General features: G+C 41.8%; 1 protein-coding gene across 6 annotated transcripts in view; it reads right to left on the minus strand.

Moving 5' to 3' along the window:
- The window catches only part of ACACA (acetyl-CoA carboxylase alpha), a 288,377-nt gene that overhangs the window by 159,236 nt on the left and 109,668 nt on the right, over positions 1 to 19,473 (minus strand). For all 6 annotated transcript variants that reach the window (NM_001009256.1, XM_042255219.2, XM_060394702.1 and 3 more), the window contains 8 exon segments: positions 650 to 795; positions 1,438 to 1,519; positions 2,637 to 2,740; positions 3,498 to 3,648; positions 7,254 to 7,417; positions 7,783 to 7,944; positions 9,612 to 9,782; positions 15,124 to 15,333. In NM_001009256.1, the coding sequence (NP_001009256.1) occupies positions 650 to 795; positions 1,438 to 1,519; positions 2,637 to 2,740; positions 3,498 to 3,648; positions 7,254 to 7,417; positions 7,783 to 7,944; positions 9,612 to 9,782; positions 15,124 to 15,333 (1,190 nt within the window).

Raw genomic sequence — 19,473 nt, forward strand, 5'->3', positions numbered from 1 at the left:
TGCCAAATAACCAAAATTCCCTTCAATAATGGTCATATTAATTATGGTACATCCATATAATGGAAGAGTATCTGACCATTAAAAAGAACAGGAATCTCCATTGAGCAGGAAGAAAAAAAAAACATGAAGGTGCTGATGATGTAATAGCTAAGATGTTTCAAACTCTTACTAAGTTCCAAGCAATGGTCTACACACTTTCCATGTATTAATTCATTTAATTATCACAACAACACAATGTTTAGTGCTGAATAGTGTACAATATGTTAAAGGAAAAAATAAGGTGCAGAACTAGGGGTTACTTTTATTTGTGAATATGTTTAAAAGAAAAACACAGTATGTACATATATATAACTTATATGTGCATATAAAATTTCAGTAAAGACATATAAGAAACTGTTAACAGGAGTAGCCTATAAAAAGGGGAATTTATTTTTCATTGTCTGTCCACACTAGAGTGGTAGAGATACATTGTTTTTAATTTTAAAGACTTCTGATAGTCTTAAAATTTTTATTAGGTACATGTACTATTTAAAAAAAAAATTAGAATAGACTTCCCAAAAAGACCTTGAAAACCCCAAGAGTTAAACACACCTACTGAGAAAAAAGGTTGGTACAATGACCAGCAAACAGAGCCCAAAGAGCCACTCACCTATCCACCTCCTCCTTCATGTATGTGGTGTAACTGCTGCCGTCATAGGACAAGAGCAGTCCACCGTCGCTCAGTCGATGCACGTCAACTTCCACGCACGAGCCGTTCATGATCACCACGTAGGAGTTTGGGGACTGTCGAGTCACCTGTTAAGAAATGAGAAACCAAAGAGACAAATCAGTGTGTTCTTTCCAGTGAAGAGTGCCAGACAAAATTTCAGTATCTCAGAGAGGTGAGCAAGCTCCATCAGATGGGACTTCCCTGGTAGTCCAGTGGCTGAGACTCCAAGCTCCCAATGAGAGAGGCCCAGGCTCAATCCCTGATCAGGGAATTAGATCCCATATGCCACAACTAAGAGTTTCCATGACTCAGTTAAAGATCTGCACGCTCCAACTAAAACCCAATGCAGCCAAATAAAATAAATAAATAAAAATAGTTAAAGGAAGCTCTGTTGGAGAGGACAGAAATTCGTGGCACTGGTGTCTGAGCACAAGTGCTTGGGCACGGTTCAGCCCTGCTGCAAGCGAACAGGAGGACCTGCTCTGATGGTTCTCTGTCTCTTTCATCTCTTGGTTGCACATGTGAAGTTGAACAACAGCGAAAATATTTTCAGAGACTCATCAAATACTGCTTTGACACAGGCTACTGACACTAATAATGACTGTAATTTTACTAGGGCCCAGCCCTGCAATAAACCACAATTTCCCTCCACCACCTGACCTAAAGGAAGCACGCTGACAAAGACAGAGGCAAAAAAGATGGCACAGACCGTATGAGGTTCAGCATACCTTCAGTACATACTTCTCTCCCTCATAGATAAGTTCAACATCTACTGTGTTCAGAAGTGTATGAGCAGAGAGGACTTGACCCCTGAAAAACAGCAACATGAGAACTACTTCTAGAAAGTTCTAAAAGGTCACAAGGGACTCTCTGAGGTGATTGGCTATAGCATTTCCTGGAATACCAAGACTGAAAACAACCCAAAGGACCATCGGTAAGGGACAGAGACATAAATTTTTTAAAAGCCACATAAATGAATATTATGTAGCCATTAAAAAGGTGAAGTCTTTTATGCACTAATATGAAACTCTCTCTAAAACACACTGTTAAATTAAAACAGCAATTGAAATTATACAGGATAGTTTCAAACTATGCTATCACTTCTGATTTGAAAAAAAATGGAGGTAGGAAGGAACAAATATTACGTATATATGCTTATATGTATCTACCATATATCTGAAAGATAACAGAAAATAAAAACAGAAACATAGGGAAGAAAACTAGGTGGCCAGGAAACAGAGGTAAGGAGGAGACTCATTGCTATATATCTTTTAGCGCCTACTGAATTTTGAACCATGTGAATATATTACCTGTTCACACTGAGCGTCAGTGCAACATAGTGAGAGATCTTCGTGGTAAGACTTGAATAAATGAAATCTCAGTTGAATTAAAATGCCTGTGATAAAGTGCTTTAAACGATTAGCCTTGTGGACAATTCCTCTAGGGACTCGGAGGCAGAGCTTAGTTTCCAGAATCAGTGCTGGAAACAAGTTTAGCCACACACAGTCTGATCCTATACTTCAAAGACTCGTGAGGTCACCATGAATATCAGCCTCGATTATTAATTCGTACAAGGTACTACAGGTAATATATGAAGTATTCAGGGTGCCTTACTAGAGAGAAACACCAGATTTTTATCACCAGGGCTGGGAGAGATTGGATGCTTGTACCGTACAGAAAGATTCCAGTTTTTACAAAGCAACCAATTCTAACCATGGGATAAACCAATTTCTAGAATCTACACTTAGAGCTCCCAAACCATCTGTCATCAGCTCCCGCATCCCTTCTCCTCCTTGCCCCCACGGTCAGTGAGCAAGCGGCACTCAGAAGCTGCTAGTGACAGAGAAGAATGAAAGGGCCTCTGAGCGTCAGTCCCGTCCTCAGGACCGCGGGTTGGCCCGCACGGAACACGGAATGCCAAGCCTACCTCTCTAAGGAGTGAAGGAAGTTGGAGATGCTATTCCGCAGGCTCACGTCTGCCACGTGGAGAGCCCCACAGACAACTCCCAGCATGGTGTCAGGTCGCTCCGCCTGAAAGGGACGAAAAGAGGGCAAATCAAAAGTGGAGTCAGTCACTTGGCACCATGGCCCCTCAATTTAAATCAGGCTCAAATGTGCTTGAAGAATCAGCGACCACTGAGAATCTCCATCCTCGTTATCCAACTGGTTTTTGAGACAAAAACACATTTTTAGAATTTGAATAGAGATGAAAAACACCTTTCCCCTCACCCTCCTAAGGTTTTCACTGAGCCAATCGGAGAGTAGCTCAAAAACAAGCTTCTGTCACAAATAAATTCCAAAAAAAGTACAAAGATTTGGCTACTGATAATCTCAAAGAAAAATGGTGTGTAAACTACCTCCAGGTAATACGCATGAATCCAACAATTCTATATGAAATTTTGAGTAATTTATATGAGCCCAGCAGTTCAGGAACAAAGGGTAACTTCTGTTGATTAAAATGAAGCCCTCTCATCAGTACTTGGTAGACAGCTAGAACTCAACCACATTTAATATTAAGTGAAGAAAGAAAGTATTTCAATCTCTGCACGCCTCTCTTCAACTATATCCTTGGAAGTAATACTATACAATAACCTATACAATGATCGTGTAACAAGGCACAAGAACGCTTACTTACAGTGCTAAACTCACACTGACTCCTAGACTTTTACACACAGACCTAGAACCATTTGTATTAGAATTAAATAAATTTTATCTAATGGCATGGACTGATCTCATCACAAGCCTATTAAAACCCAATCCCAGAAGCTGTAAGTGGAGAAATGCCCACCTGTACTTTTTCTGCTATCAGTCTGTCCAGCCAGCCCGTGTCAATCCTATTCAACTGGAAGCTTTCCGTCTCCAGCAGTTTGATCAGGTACTCGACTGTGGTCCGGAAGTCGCCCCGGATGGACAGCTCCTTCAAAGCCACCACCATGTTTCTAGGAGAAGGACAGAAGCAGGTCTCTTTCAGCGACAAGTGTCCTACTGTTTTCCAACTGTTTTCAAGAACTATTTCATCCCTTTGGAGTCTTAGGAGGAAGGGGAAAGAAACAGACAGTGCCAAGAACAAATAAGGGTGCAAGATACACATGTGCTCGTTCCAGACAGAATTTTCAAGAACTCAGCAAACTTGTGAGTCTGACTAATCCGACCAGCTGAGCATCGCAGATCACAGACACTTCGTTACACAGAACAGAGAACAAATCATGTGCAAACCACTCTTCGTTTTCACTGTTTCCATCATTCCATTCATTGATTGCTGGTTAACTAGAATTAGGGCATAATTCTTCCCTTCTTAAACCCTTTTTATTTTATCTAAGTAAAATTTACATATAATAAAATATACTTATTTTAAGTATACTGTCCAATGAATTTTTACAAATACTAAGACCTTAACTTGAATGTTTCCAAACAATGAAGTTAGGGTTAGGGTTAGGGTTAGAGAAAGTTGGGGATCAGCCTGACACTACATGTGAGAGTGTTTCTTTTTAAAAAAATGTGTTTTAGCCAACTATAGAATGAGTTGCTCATTACTTTGCTTACTTCCCAATTAAGTGTTAACCACATTTTAACAAGATTTCAATACTGTGAGCTTTTTCCCAGTATAACTTTGACATTTATTATGCATCTCACAGATTCAAGACACATACTAAGCTCTTAAGGGAGAGAAAATGTGGAGATAGTAATCACTTTAAACATTTATGGCAGAATATCATAAATACCAGTAGAGAAATAAAAGCAAAGCACCAAGGGGTTCTAAGCAGGGAGAAAACCTGCCTCCCTTTGGTTTCACAAAGAATGTAAGATCTGACATAGAAAACAAACTTATGGTTACCAAAGGGGAAAGGGAGCGGGGAGGGGTAAATTAGGGGCGTGAGATTAATAGATACAAACTACTATACCTAAAATAGATAAGCAATATTGATCTATTGCATAGCACAGGGAATTACAGTCAATATCTTATAATTACCTATAATGGAAAATAATCTGAAATAATATATGTTAAAAAAGCAAATCACTTTGCTGTACACCTGAAACTAAGACAACACTGTAAATCAACTACTCAATTAAGGAAAAAAAAGGATATGGGATCTGAAATGGAATAAAAATAAAGCTAAGATTACGACTGTGACAGAAATATTCTTCCAGGTGGTCCAGGAGTTCTCAGCCAAGAATATTCCTCCGTTTCCTACCTCCATCCTCCTCTCTATGCCCTCTCTTGGTCTGGCTGATTCCTCTACACATTTCAGATATGATTCTAGATGTCCCTTCCTTTTAGGAAACCTTCCCAGACCCATTCTGGATGGAGTTAGCTGACTCAGCTCTACGCTCCTGTAACACCTTCATGTAATCTCGCTATCAGAGACAGCACCTCCTATGTTCTGTTCAACGGCTTCCTTGCCTCTCTTACCCTGGATCATCAAGTTCCATGATGGCACAGACCCTATGGTGGTCCTCATTATATTGCAAGAAGCATTAAGATATTCAGTAAGTATTTGCTGAAAGGAGTAAATGAAAGAATGGAGAGAGGGAACAGCAGAAACAAAGGGGAAAAGGAAATAAAGAGGCGTTGTGCACAGGGAATGTTACAACTGAAGCAGACAGTGATGAGGACAAGGATGAGGGGCCAGTCCACTCGTCCAACCCTGACGGAGCACTCACTGCATTCAGGGGACACCGCAGCAGCGAGACACACACAGTTCTGTTCTCGTGGTATTTAGATTACAGTCATGGAAAATAATAAGGGAAACATGGGCTGGGACTAGTCTAGAGAAGAGTAGTGAACACCAAGCTGAAGAATATAAGCCTAATGTCATGCAGAAAGAAGAAACAAACTCTGAGCTGAAGAATGAACTCCGGCATGGTGTCAAGAAGCAAGCTTCAGGATTCCCCGGCTGGTTCAGTGAGTAAGAATCCACCTTGCAATGCAAGGGCCATGGGTTCGATCGCTGGCTGGGGAATTAAGATCCCACATGCTGCAGGGCACCTCAGCCCATGTGCTCCGGAGCCCGCGTGCCACAACTAGAGAGTCCTGCGCCACAATAAAGACCCCAAGTGCCACAACTAAGACCCGACGAAGCCAAATAAATAAATGAAATATTTAAAAAGAGAAAGCAAGCTTATTGCAGAGACCATAATTTTCATATGCTCAGCGTTAGCCTGGTAGCTTTACACTGCAGATGAATGTCCAGAGCAGGTTGGGAAGTAAGGAGCAAGACTTTTGGAGCAAGTCATATGACGTGTCCTGGAGGGAAGGCTTGGTGGCCTGCCAATCAAGACTGGAAACCTAAATATCAAGAGTGGCCACCCTGGGGATGTAAACAAACGAGGCAGGCTGGACGGGGGACTGCGTGAACTAGAGAGTTCGTGTTTCCTCTAAAAGAAGCAGTCACACAAAGCTTCGGTTAACTTTGGCCAAGTGGAATATAAAACCAATGTTATTGTCACCCCATTTTTTTCAAGAGACAGCAGAAATGCATGTATTTATTTCAATCTCCCACTTTTTAAACAATACTCTATAAGCCAATCAAAGCACATCAGTGGCTGTGACTAGCCAGACAACCACCGGTTTGCAAGCTCTAGTTTCTTTATAACACTGGGTTTATATTCTAGTTTATTCATAACATTAGGTTTATATTCTTCACTTTGGCAAAGCAGGATACAAAAGGCAGATGGTTTTTCTGGGAGCACTGCTTTGTAGAGCACAAAATACAGAAAAAAAACCCCTGAGATTTCCCAACTTCTGAAAACATTATTAATAAGTATTTACTGATTACATAATCTAGGTGTACAGGTTAAAAGTCAAAGGAATAGTATTAAATCCTTGGTGAAAGTCAATCGACAATTAAAAAATATAAAACAGGCAAATCAATTTTGGATAGATATTCTAAAATATCTAACCTGTCAAAATCACCTCTTAGAACCCTACTTTTCAGGCAAGTAAAACTTAATATTAAATTAAATATTAAATGTTTATGCTAATAGAATATTAACTAATACCTATGATATACTAGTTACATTGTAAGTTGTGCATATATTTCATAGCATATTGAGGTCCCTCATATACAGTGACGTGGATAGTTCCCTTAAGCCCTTTTCATGTAATAAGCAGCTTAACTTTATTATTTTAAATGACTACAGGACATTTATAGCTATACCTTTATTTTGATGACAAATAATGGATCTTATCCATGATATAAGATACCAAGATCTTAGCCAAAAAATCTACTTCTGCTCCAAATAACAGTACTATTTCTATAGAAAAATATGACATCTTTAATCAATTTTATACATTGATCAAAAACACATGAAAACAAAAAATTACTTGAAAAGGCTCAGAGTAACAGACAGAAAAACACCTGCCGAACACTGCATAAACTTAATACAACATGAATGCAACTACAACTGAAGATGTATTTCTTCAAGCAGGTTATCCGTATGAGTACTTCTAGAGCAATACATGACTCCCTTTCCCATGCTAACAGTTCACTGAAGATTACCACAGTTTATTTCTTGAAATGCAACCACATGCGATTATACTCACGAAATTGCTTCCTCTCGGTTTTCTCCCCAGGAAAAGCAGTGACCAAACTGAGAATCAGCAAATTCATGAAGCCCTCCTGCAGCAGCAACACTGAAATAACCCCAAACGTTCTTATTGCTGCGAAAATTCAGCTCTTGAACTGTTCCTGAGCTGGGCTTAAACCCCTGTCAGGGAGTGAAGAATATGAGATGATATTATACTTACAAGAAAAAGAACATTCATATACTCACTGGTCAGGTTCTATGTAATCACCTACACACAGGAAAGTGGAAATGACACACAAAAGTCATTAAGGTTTGCGGGCCAATGTCCAGTGCTACAGGCCCACTGAGGACTCGACGGCGACTGAGATAGAACTGAATGAGCAGTGCAACAGTGATAACTTACGTGTCTGCTCCGATGAAGCCTCTAATTTCCCTCGCCAGGGGAGGTCCCAAGATACTTCAGATATGCCCTCAGATAGCATCTTAGTACTAAAGTTCACAGTGGGGGGGAAAAAAAAGTGTAAACCTTTTAAGTGACGGGTTACCTCATCTGGATTTTCACTAGTGATACGAGCAGCAATAACATGGCCCCTTGGGCAAGGAACGTGAGCCGAATTTTCAAAATCAATGGGAGCATCGCCCCAGGGAGAGACCCCGTACATCATACGGATATCCTTGATTCTGTACAGAGGGATCCCCATGGCAATCTGAAAGGTAATAAAACACACGTCACTCATCTTTCACAGTTACTTCCCTTAAAACGCGGAGGCTATCAGATGACGGAAAAGACTTTTCACTTCAGTAGCCACCACCTAAAACACTTTGTTTTTATAGTCTACATTCTACATCATTGAATAGGCAACTCTAAATTACTTGAAACAAAACTCGCAGGAGGTGTTAATTACTTCCGACTTCTTAAAAAGTCCCCAAATCCCTAATGGAATAGACATGAGCTTCCCTCTAATCGTCATTTCTCCATCACCCTTATTTGTCAAGTGTCTTTCAAAACTATGACATTTTTAATAAGAATGAAAATATCCAAGGGAAGAGTCAATGTCAGTGGCTCTCCAAGAAGTCCAGACAGCTAAAAAGTCCTAACTATGTCATAACTGGAGAAGGCGATGGCACCCCACTCCAGTACTCTTGCCTGGAAAATCCCATGGACAGAGGAGCCAGGTGGGCTGCAGTCCATGGGGTCTCGAAGAGTCGGCCACGACTGGGCGACTTCCCTTTCACTTTTCACTTTCATGCATTGGAGAAGGAAATGGTAACCCACTCCAGTGTTCTTGCCTGGAGAATCCCAGGGACGGGAGAGCCTGGTGGGCTGCCGTCTATGGGGTCACACAGAGTTGGACATGACTGAAGCAACTTAGCAGCAGCAGCAGCAGCAGCAGCATGTCATAATTACCTCCAAATTATCCCCACAAATCAATGGAAAGAGTAGATTTATATACATAAATCTTCATTTACTGGGTTCCTTAATAGGGACCATGGGGGACCAAAAGGGGTTCCCATTGTGGATAAAGAATACGTATTTACAAATCAAATCAAACTTCATCATTAGCTATTACTGCTTCCCACAGAATCTGTTTCCTGGGCAGAATGGAGAAAATAATATTAACAGTGGTACTTTAAACACTATAAAAATAAATGTGTGCTGCCACATTCCTGCCAGGAAAAATCTCAGCCACCACTCTGAAGTGGAATTACTTCAGTTTGTAGCACTAGGAAAAAGAAGCTGCTGTTTAGTCACTAGGCCATATCCAACTCTTTCGTGACACTATGGACTGTAGCCCACCAGACGCCTCTGCCCCATGGGATTTCCCAGGCAAGAATACTGGAGTGGGCTGCTGTTTCCTTCTCCAGGGGGTATTCCCGAACCAGAGATCAAACCCACATCTCCTGCACTGACAGGCGGATTCTTTACCGCTGAGCCACCAGGGAAGCTCAAAAAATGACCCAACCGACTGTAGCCCTCCAGGCTCCTCTGCCCCATGGGATTTTCCAGGCAAGAATACTGGAATGGGTTGCCATTTCCTTCTCCAGGGAGGAAAAAGGAATAGAGGACAATTAAAAAGTAAGGTTTCCCAGAACTGAAACAGCTGAATATAGCATATTATTTGTAAAGGGTCTTGCAAAAATATGACATTTTATATCAGATGTGTCAGGCTAAAAAGTAATACTCCAGAATTGTTCCATATCAGGGAAACCCATCCACACATCCCAAGCCATCCAGCACAAAGGGGGAGCATCACACGAGACTTGGATAGGCGGCACTTTTCTCTTAACACAGGCTGGTTGAGCCAGTTTGGCAGGCATCCCTCATTCCAAACTTCTCTAGGCAACCCTCTGAGCCGAGAGCAGGGTGACTCACCTGGAGCTGCGCGGCAGGGAGGTTGACATCGGCCACCATCTCTGTACAGGGGTGCTCCACCTGTAGCCGAGGGTTCAGTTCCAGAAAGTAGAAGCTGCCATCCTGGCTGTAGAGGTATTCCACAGTCCCCGCACTCACGTAACCAACCATCCTGGCAAGCTTCACCGCACACTCAAAGGAGAAAGAGAAGCCCGTCTAAGTACCTCACCTGATCCAGCGGACGGCCCACTGCTCGTCTGAAGCTTCTCCCTCTCAAAGAGCCAGTGTTTGTAAGAACCACCAAAGGCTTGTGGCCAGATGAGAGTAAATTTCACCCTCTTTGATTACTACACAAGATTCCTACACATGGATGACAAACTCAGTTCAAAGCTAAGTGAAAACAGTATTTTCCACTTGGGCTCATAGGTAATCCCACCTTCTGCAGGAGAGATAAAGCACCATGGCAGAGTCTTCACTGTATTTCCAGTATTTCCAGTATTCTTCCTAGAAACATGAGTGTCTAGCTAGAGACTAGATTTTCCACTCTGACAGCAAGTGACTAAGTTTTAATGAATGCAACGTCAGAATGGGTAAGTGAAGGGTAATCCCTGATTCATGTTTTGAAAAGGAACTGCTTACCCTCTATTCTCAGCTTTTTCCTTTCTACGGACTGGAATGTAGTCATGACAGTGCGAGCCTGTTTCATCATGCAGCTGAGAACATACTTAGCGTGACAAAACCAAACGGAAAGAGCTCGAATCCCAAAATGGTCTCGTGGAGCAGAACGGTCCTAATCACTTCAGGTTATAAATGAAAGGAAAAATAAATTTCTAACCTATTGTGTGGTTGTATTTTTTAGATTTCGTTACTACAATAGCTTAACCTGTACCCTAATCAATACAGAAACTACTAAATTCAGGAAGGATGTTGCTATTTAAAAAAACTGAAGTATATGATACTGAGTTAAAAATAGGGTAGTAGCTCTCAAGGAAACAGATACTGCAAACTGGAAAATTGGTGACCTCCTTGTGAGGCCTAAGAAAACATTTGGAGGGACTTCCCTGGCGGTACAGTGGTGAAGACTCCACGTGTCTACTGCAGAGGGCATGAGTTTGATCCCTGGTTGGGGAACTAAGATACCGCAAAGCCACACAGCGAGGCAAACACACATACATTTGGTAAACTGTCTCCTAAAGTAACTTGGAATGCAAACAAAATATCAACTAAGCCCTAGGAAAGATGGCTAGAAAAAGTCAGAATGTGAAAAAAACAAAAGGCTTTGTACCCCTAAACCAAAGATGATAATTTTGCCTTGAAACAACCCACTGTCAAAGATGAGATCAGGGGCGGCTGCTGTAGTTTCAGCTGGCCTCGAGGTAGTCTTACTGAATGGAGGAGAGAAAAAGGGCTGAACGCAGAAGGTAGTAAATAAAGAGGAAAACATTATTATGTCCAGAGAAACCTTGGGTATGATTACTCTTACCTGAAGCTGACTAGAAGCAAAGAATCCAGCAACTTACTCAGTTTTGAATGAATCATATTGCTAAACATAACAAAAACCTGGCTTTCCAAACCCATGACTGATAATCTCAGTAATCTTTGTGGCCCCAATCCTACACTGATAGGAGGTGAGCTGGGAAAGTTCTTCTAAAGAAGGCATGATCACCAAAGCTCAACCACAAGAGAGGTGAACAAGGAAGAACATCCTAGAGAATAAGGCCTTAAAGACGGGCAAAGAATTTACTTTCAGAGAGCAGGACCAAGGGGAGTCAGAGGGCTCACTGAGGAATTACTCCACCGCATGACAGGAAATGACCACAATCTCTGCCTACAAGAAAGTGATAACTGCTGTGGACCGTGATTATTGTCTGTTTTTCATTCTATTTTTTTCTAAATGGGAGTCATCCTGTTCCTACTCCGCACTGTATATGGCGAAAGGAGGTGTCACAAGGCAACTTGTGATTACTGCTCCGTAAAAAGCTACATGCAGATATAACAGAGAACTGCACACCATCCAGAGAGCCTCGACTTTGGGTTGAACATAGTCAACTGGATGAGACCTTGGGCTGTCTTCTGTGGGGAAAGGCTAAGTAAGTTCTAAGAGTAAGAAAAAGGGTGTGAAAGGATAATGGGTAGCCAGAGGAGCAGACTGAGATACAGAGCGTGAAACGCCCTCCAGTAACTTTGCTTTGCGTCATCCATTTAGCAATACAATCTCCTGAATTTCAGCTGAGCATAAGGCTGCTCAACTATAATTACAACTCCTAACAGCCAATGCAGCCAGGTGTGATTATGTAACTGAATTTTGTCCAGTGAAAAGTGAGCACAAGTAAGATGGGTGACTTCTGGATCTCACTTAATTAATTTATTTATTTTAATTGGAGGATAATTACAACACTGTGATGGTTTTTGCCATACATCAGCATGAATCAGCCACAGGTATACAAGCTTGTCTTCCAAGTCCTCTCTTCCCCTCACCAACACACTACAAAGTAAACAAGTTCTTGTAGGTCAGCTTTAATAATGAAGATGATGACACCTTAAGACAAGGGTTGGTAAACTTTCAGTAAAAGCCAGATAATTATTATGTTCACAGTCTTTTGAACTCTGTGGGAGAGGGAGAGGGTGGGATAATTTGGGAGAATGGCATTGAAACATATATAATATCATATGTGAAACGAATCGCCAGTCCAGTTTTGATGCAGGATACAGGATGCTTAGGGCTGGTGCACTGCGACGACCCAAAGGGATGGTACAGGGAGAGAGGAGGGAGGGGGGTTCAGGATGGGGAACACGTGTACACCCGTGGCGGATTCATGTTGAGGAATGGCAAAACCAATACAATATTGTAAAGTAATTAGCCTCTAATTAAAATAAACAAATTTAAATTAAAAAAATAATTATTATGTTCAGCTTTGTGGGCCATATAGTGTCTATCAAAACGACTCAATTTTGTCACTGCAGAGATAAAACAGCCATAGATAATAGATAAATAAATTAGCAAGCTGTGTTACAATAAAATTTTGTTGACAAAACAGGTGACAGGCTGGATTTGGCCTGCTAGCTGTAGTTTGCTGTTCTCTTCTAGGAAATGGCCTTCCCTGGTGGCTCAGTCAGTGAAGAAAACACCTGCAATGCAGGAGACCTGGGTTTCATTCCTGGGTTGGAAAGATATCCAGGAGAAGGAAATGGCAACCCGCTCCAGTATTCTTATCTGGGAAATCCTCTGGACAGAGGAGCCTGGCAAGCTACAGTCCATCCACAGAGTTGCAAGAGTTGGACACAATTGAGTGAATAAACCACCAAATGGCAAAGCAATAAACTAGGGTCCTTGGGACTCGCTCATCTCTGAACTATGATGAAAGAGAGAAACAGAATTTACACTTACTTAAAAAGGCAGAGGCCCCAGAGATCAAATTGTCAATATCCACTGGATCATCGAAAAAGCAAGAGAGTTCCAGAAAAACATCTATTTCTGCTTCATTGACTACACCAAAGCCTTTGACTGTGTGGATCACAATATACTGTGGAAAATTCTTCAAGAGATGGGAATACTAGACCACCTGACCTGCCTCTTGGGAAACCTGTATCCAGGTTAGGAAGCAACAGTTAGAACTGGACATGGAACAATAGACTGGTCCCAAATAGGAAAAGGAGTACGTCAAGGCTGTATATTGTCACCCTGCTTATTTAACGTCTATGCAGAGTACGTCATGAGAAACGCTGGGCTGGAAGAAGCACAAGCTGGAATCAAGACTGCCAGGAGAGATATCAATAACCTAAGATATGCAGATGACACCACCGTTATGGCAGAAACTGAAGACGAACCAAAGAGCCTCTTGATGAAAGTGAAAGAGGAGAGTGAAAAACTTGGCTTTAGGCTCAACATTTGCAAGACTAAGATCATGGCATCCGGTCCCATCATTTCATGGGAAATAGATGGGGAAACAGTGGAAACAGTGTCAGACTTTATTTTTATGGGCTCCAAAATTACTGCAGATGGTGACTGCAGCCATGAAATTAAAAGACGCTTACTCTTTGGAAGGAAAGTTATGACCAACCTAGACAGCATATTAAAAGGCAGAGACATTACTTTGTCAACAAAGATCCTTCTAATCAGGCTATGGTTTTTCTAGTAGTCATGTATGGATTTGAGAGTTGGACTATAAAGAAAGCTGAGTGCCAAAGAATTGATGCTTTTGAACTGTGGTGCTGGAGAAGACTCTTGAGAGTCCTTGGACTGCAAGGAGATCCAACCAGTCCATCCTAAAGGAGATCAGTCTTGGGTGTTCATTGGAAGGACTGATGTTGAAGCTGAACCTCCAATACTTTGGCCACCTGATGCGAAGAGCTGACTCATTTGAAAAGACCCTGATGCTGGGAAAGATTGAAGGCAGGAGGAGAAGGGGACAACAGAGGATGAGATGGTTGGATGGTATCACCGACTCAATGGACATGAGTTTGGGTAAACTCTGGGAGTTGGTGACGAACAGGGAGGCCTGGCGTGCTGTGGTTCATGGGGTCGCAAAGAGTCGGACACGACTGAGCAACGGAACTGAAATGTGTATTTTGCAGTTTTATATTTGTTTTTTATCTTTGGCCGCACTGAATGGCTTGCAGGATCTCTGTTCACCAACCAGGGACTGAACCTGGCCACAGCAGTGAAGGCCCAGGATCCTAACCACTAAGGCACCAGGGAACTCCCTAAACCACTGTATTTTGGAGGTCACTTTACTACAGTAGTTAAAGAATAAATCTCAATACACACACAAACACACACACGTAGAAATGAAATGTAAAAACAAAGACAACCATATATTTAGCTTCTTGGCAATCCAGGGGGAAAAAAAAGAGATGGAAAACATATCTCCAATAAGATGAAGATTGAGTTCCAAAAAAGACCATGTTCAGATTTCTAAACTACAGCTAATTCCAAGGGACCCTATAAAACTGCTGAGAGATCCTTTTTTTCATACAATAATACAGAATATGTAAACTTGAAAGCTACTTAGAGTACCTTTTAAGAGATAAAGGACTTGAAGAAATGCATCTGAAGACTGAGGGATAATCAATCTAGAAAATGGAACTTCCAGCTTAACCCCCAGCTTATCACGCACTTATTAAAGAACCAAACAATAAGATTAAAGATCCCCAAACATTTCTTTATCCCTTCTCAAAATAGTACACTGAAATTTTTTGTCAAAAGCATTAAGTAATTTAGAGTTTGTAGTGTTCACTGGCATCTCTACTAGAGGGAGAAAAGCAGAATTTTTATTTTTCCTCTAAAAAGAATACTTTTTAAAATGTACTTTTAATTGGATGACAATTGCTTTACAATATTGTGTCGGTTTCTGTCATACACCAACATGAATCAGCCATAGATATATCTATGTCCTCTCCCTCTTGAAGGGTAGAACTTATCAGTTATCCAGAATCATTGCCTGATACTCCACTATTCTCAGTTGGGCATATGAATTAAATGAGTAGTAGCTCTGTGCAAGAAAACAAAACTTAGAGCTTTTCACATAGATACCTGTTCCATATGTTCAAATACTGCTGGAGTAGCAATAGCGGCAGGAGCTTCTTCAATAATCTTCTGATGCCTGCGTTGCACAGAGCAATCACGACCGAACAGAGAGATAGCATTGCCATACTGATCTGCTAAGATCTGCACCTCCAGATGACGAGACTGTTTAGCTAGTCTCATGACAAAGATAGGAGATCCAGGAACTTCAGCTTGAACCTGTATCAGACAAGAAAATGGGACAAATTCTTAAGGGGTAAGTACTTTTCTATTTTGATAAGCTGTTTCCACTTCAATAGGCAAATAAATGCCTGGAAGTGTCAGGGACCATGTTAGAAATACAAAAAAAAAAAAAAAAATATATATATATATATATATATATATATATAGTTCATACCCTCATCTATTCTTAAGATACTGTATTCTGAATTATATCACTAATATTAACTGATGGATACATAAACACATGTTACAAGGGCAAAGAACAAAATATTATGAAAACACACACAAATTCCACAGAAGGGCAAAGTATTACCACTAATTCCAAACAGCCAAATGTACAATTTGCTCCAGACGTAAAACTTTCCTGGTTCACATTACATTATATACAGTATTGTTGTAGTCAAAGAACGTTCATCTTCAGTTTTGAAGCATATTGCCATTAGATACAGAATTCTATACTAGCAATTATTTTCTTTCGGCACTTTAAAGATACCCCAGTGTTTTCTGGTTTCTACTGAGATGAGAGCTAACAATCTTACTGTCACTCCTTTGAAAGTAATCTGTTTTTTCCATCTGCTTTAGGATTTTCTCTTTTTTCGGGGAGTGAGGTGGCAGATTTACTCCGATAAACTTAGATGCGGTTTTCTCTGTACTTCTCCTTGCAGGGTTCATCTTGGTTTTGAGTCTTAGCTTGATATCTTTTCAAGAAATTTTGAGCCATTAGCTCACTAGTTCAGAAAGATTCTTAACCATTGTCTCTTCCCCAGTGCCTCAGCAGATAAAGAAACCATCTGAAATGCAGAAGACATGGGTTTGACCCCTAGATCAGGAAGAGCCCCTGGAGGAAGAAATAACAACCTACTCCAGTATTCTTGCCTGAAGAATCCCATGGCTGGAGGAGCATGGCGGGTACAGCCCAAAGGGTCACAAAGACTTGGACATGATGACTGAGGACAATCACGACGCAACGATGCTTCAAACATCGCTTCTGCTCCATTTGCTCTCTCTCCTCCTCTGAGACTCAAAGTATGTAATGTTAGATGATTTCACTGTCTTCTATGTGCCAAATGTCTTATGCTCTGTTCTGTTACATAACAAGTCACCTCAAAACTCAGTGGCTTGCTTAGGACGCCAACCATTTTCTTTGCTTGTGATGCTGTGCTCATCTAGGCAATTCTGGTGGTGCCTGCGGTCACTCAATGTGCATATCATCATCTGGTGACTTGAGTGGGGCTGAATGGTCTCATTCAAATACCTGACGGTTTGTGTCAACTGTTGGCTGGTGGGTCTATGGAGCCTCAGTTGGAACACATCTCCATTGCATGTGACCTCTCACCCTCCAGTAGGCTAAACCAGGCCTTCTTCAATGCAGTGCTCTAAGAAGTGGGTGAAGACAGAGCTTCAAGGTTATACAAGCACTAGCCTCCAGAACTTACACAGTACCACTCTGGCCACATTCTAATGGTCTAAGCAAGCCACAAGGCCAGCTAAGATTCAGTTCAGTTCAGTTCAGTCGCTCAGTAGTGTCCGACTCTTTGCGACCCCATGGACTGCAGCACGCCAGGTTTCCCTGTCCACCACCAACTCCTGGAGCTTACTCAAACTCATGTCCACTGAGTCGGTGATGCCATCCAACCATCTCATCCTCTGTCATCCCCTTCTCCTCCTGCCTTCAAACTTTCCCAGCATTAGGGTCTTCTCAAATGAGTCAGTTCTTCACATTAGGTGGCCAAAGTATTGGAGTTTCAGCTTCAGCATCAGTTCTTCCAGTGAATATTCAGGGTTGATTTCCTTTAGGATTCAGTTCAGAATCTTTGGGTCGTGGATTCAGTTCAGCAGGCCTGGTTTAGCCTCCTGGAGGGTGAGAGGTCCCATGCAATAGAGATGAGCTGTTCCAGGTGAGGCTCCACAGACCCACCAGCCAACAGAATCTTTCCTTTAGGACTCTCAAGAGTCTTCTCCAACACCACAGTTCAAAAGCACCAATTCTTTGGCTCTCAGCTTTCTTTATATTCTAACTCTCACATCCATACATGACTACTGGAAAAACCATAGCTTGTATTAGACGGACCTTTGTTGGCAAAGTCATGTCTCTGCTTTTGGAGTTGGAAAAGAGATGCCATCTCTTAATGGGAGAAAAGCCAAAGTCACAAGGATGGGAAGAGTTATCGCAGCCATCTCTGCAAACAAACTACTATGGTCTGCCCTCTGGCCACAGTAATTCACATACCTCCCACATGCAAAAACAGACTCACCCCCTCCCAAGACCCCCAAAGTCATCCAATCATGGCATCAGGCCTGAGGTCCATTTCCCCATGAGTCACAAGTCATGTCCACAAGCAAAAGAGACTTCTTGGGTACAGCTCCTCCTATTTTTTGCAACGATCTGGGAACTAAAAAGACAAATTATCTGTCCCCAACACTTTCAACATTTAATTATGAGACAGGGATTTAAAAAAAATACTCCAGTTCAAAAAAGAAGCAATAGGAGGCACATTAACAGTCACTGGTCCACACCAATTCTGAAGTCCAGATGGGTAGATGTTGTCAGGTTTCCTCACTCCACAGACATGGAATTTGTTTTGCTTTTCTCTGTGGTCCAATTCTGAACCCAGGGACTGGCTTCCTAATCCATGCCTCCCCTCTGTTCTCAGCAGCCCTCCAGGGTCCAGAAAAATCTCCCTTACTACGAGAAATGACCAATGTTTACAGCTGAACTACTTTCCCAGTCTGCTTCCTATTCATAGGAAATTGAAAGTTCTGAGGCCTCTTTAAAGTTTGAACTGTCTCTGTCCCTTGCAGTCCCTTTGGTACATTCATCAATATAAGTATCTTGAAAAGTTTATGAGTTTCCCATGAATCATACTGAAAATTCACTTCTTTCCCCAAAAACATATCCATAACTTTTCTGTACAGATCTCTCTATACCTTGGGCATGTCAGGCTGCTGTGGGACAACATTTTTAAAATTCTTAGAAGCGACCTTTGCTCCATCAGAGCTCTGGTCCCCGTGTCTCTCTCTCTCTCTCTCTCTCTCTCTCTCTCTCTCTCTCTCTCCCTTTCTCTTTTTCAGGCTGATTCCCTGGAGCGCAGAGGCTCTCTGAGTTCACTTTCCTGCCTGGGCTTCTAAGACCCTCTCGAGAAGGCGCTCTGCACCTTCACCCCATCGAGAGGGTGCCTGAGGCCTTCGTGAACAGAGCAAGCCCCGTGGAGGGGCTTTATCGGCTTTCTGCATAAACCAAGGAATATCAGCCTCTTTCTCTCTCCTTTACTTTCTTATCGGTCGACTCCGGACCACCAGGTTCCAGTCCATTAAAGGACCTCAACAAGTGGCGCCCGAACAGGAGCCTGGTACACTTGGCAGATCGGACGGAGTGACCGCAGGGCCTACTAAGGCCGGTGGCCAAATGGACAGAGAGGGGACCAATTGTTTCAACTAATGACTCTATACATATACCTTCTCCCTAGTACATGAAAGGGCCCTCACACCCTGGGGAGGAAAGAAAACTAATTAACATTTCTTTAGGCTATGAAGTCCTTTCCTTGTGCATGGGCCAAGCAAAATTGTGCATAAACGTCAGCCGACAAACTTGGGTTTTCATCCTGCCTCCAAAAGAGGACTTTCAGACATTGCTTGGATTATTTACTGCCCTTTCTTTGTCTGTAAACCATGTTTATACTACTGAGACTTTAGGGAAAGAGGGAAAGAACAAAGAATATTATGCAAAGAGTTTACTTATAAAAACTTATACTCCTGTTCATTGGGACAAATGTCAAACCAAATCAAGAAAATCAATGTTTGTGGCTAATCATACAATTGTTGATTGGGGACCCCATGGTATGTGGTTATCTGACTGCTCAGAGGATATTAACAACACTGTGTGATATGGAAGGTCACTGACACTACGATGGAACATTACTATGACAAAGGACAGCGTGGGCCTGAACAATGGGCCATTTGGAAACTTGCTGCAAGCACCAGAGCACGGAAGAACTTGGGACTTGGACCGGACATTTCATAGGGACCAGTCGTGGTCATAGTAACTATTTCTTTCACTATAATCAGTCATATTTTATACAGGCCTGTATCCCACTTCCTTTTATTATAGCCATAGAAAATTTACAATTTAATAAGACT

Source organism: Ovis aries, chromosome 11 (genome assembly GCF_016772045.2).
Source record: "Ovis aries strain OAR_USU_Benz2616 breed Rambouillet chromosome 11, ARS-UI_Ramb_v3.0, whole genome shotgun sequence".
In the NCBI taxonomy this organism is placed as follows: Eukaryota; Metazoa; Chordata; class Mammalia; order Artiodactyla; family Bovidae; genus Ovis; species Ovis aries.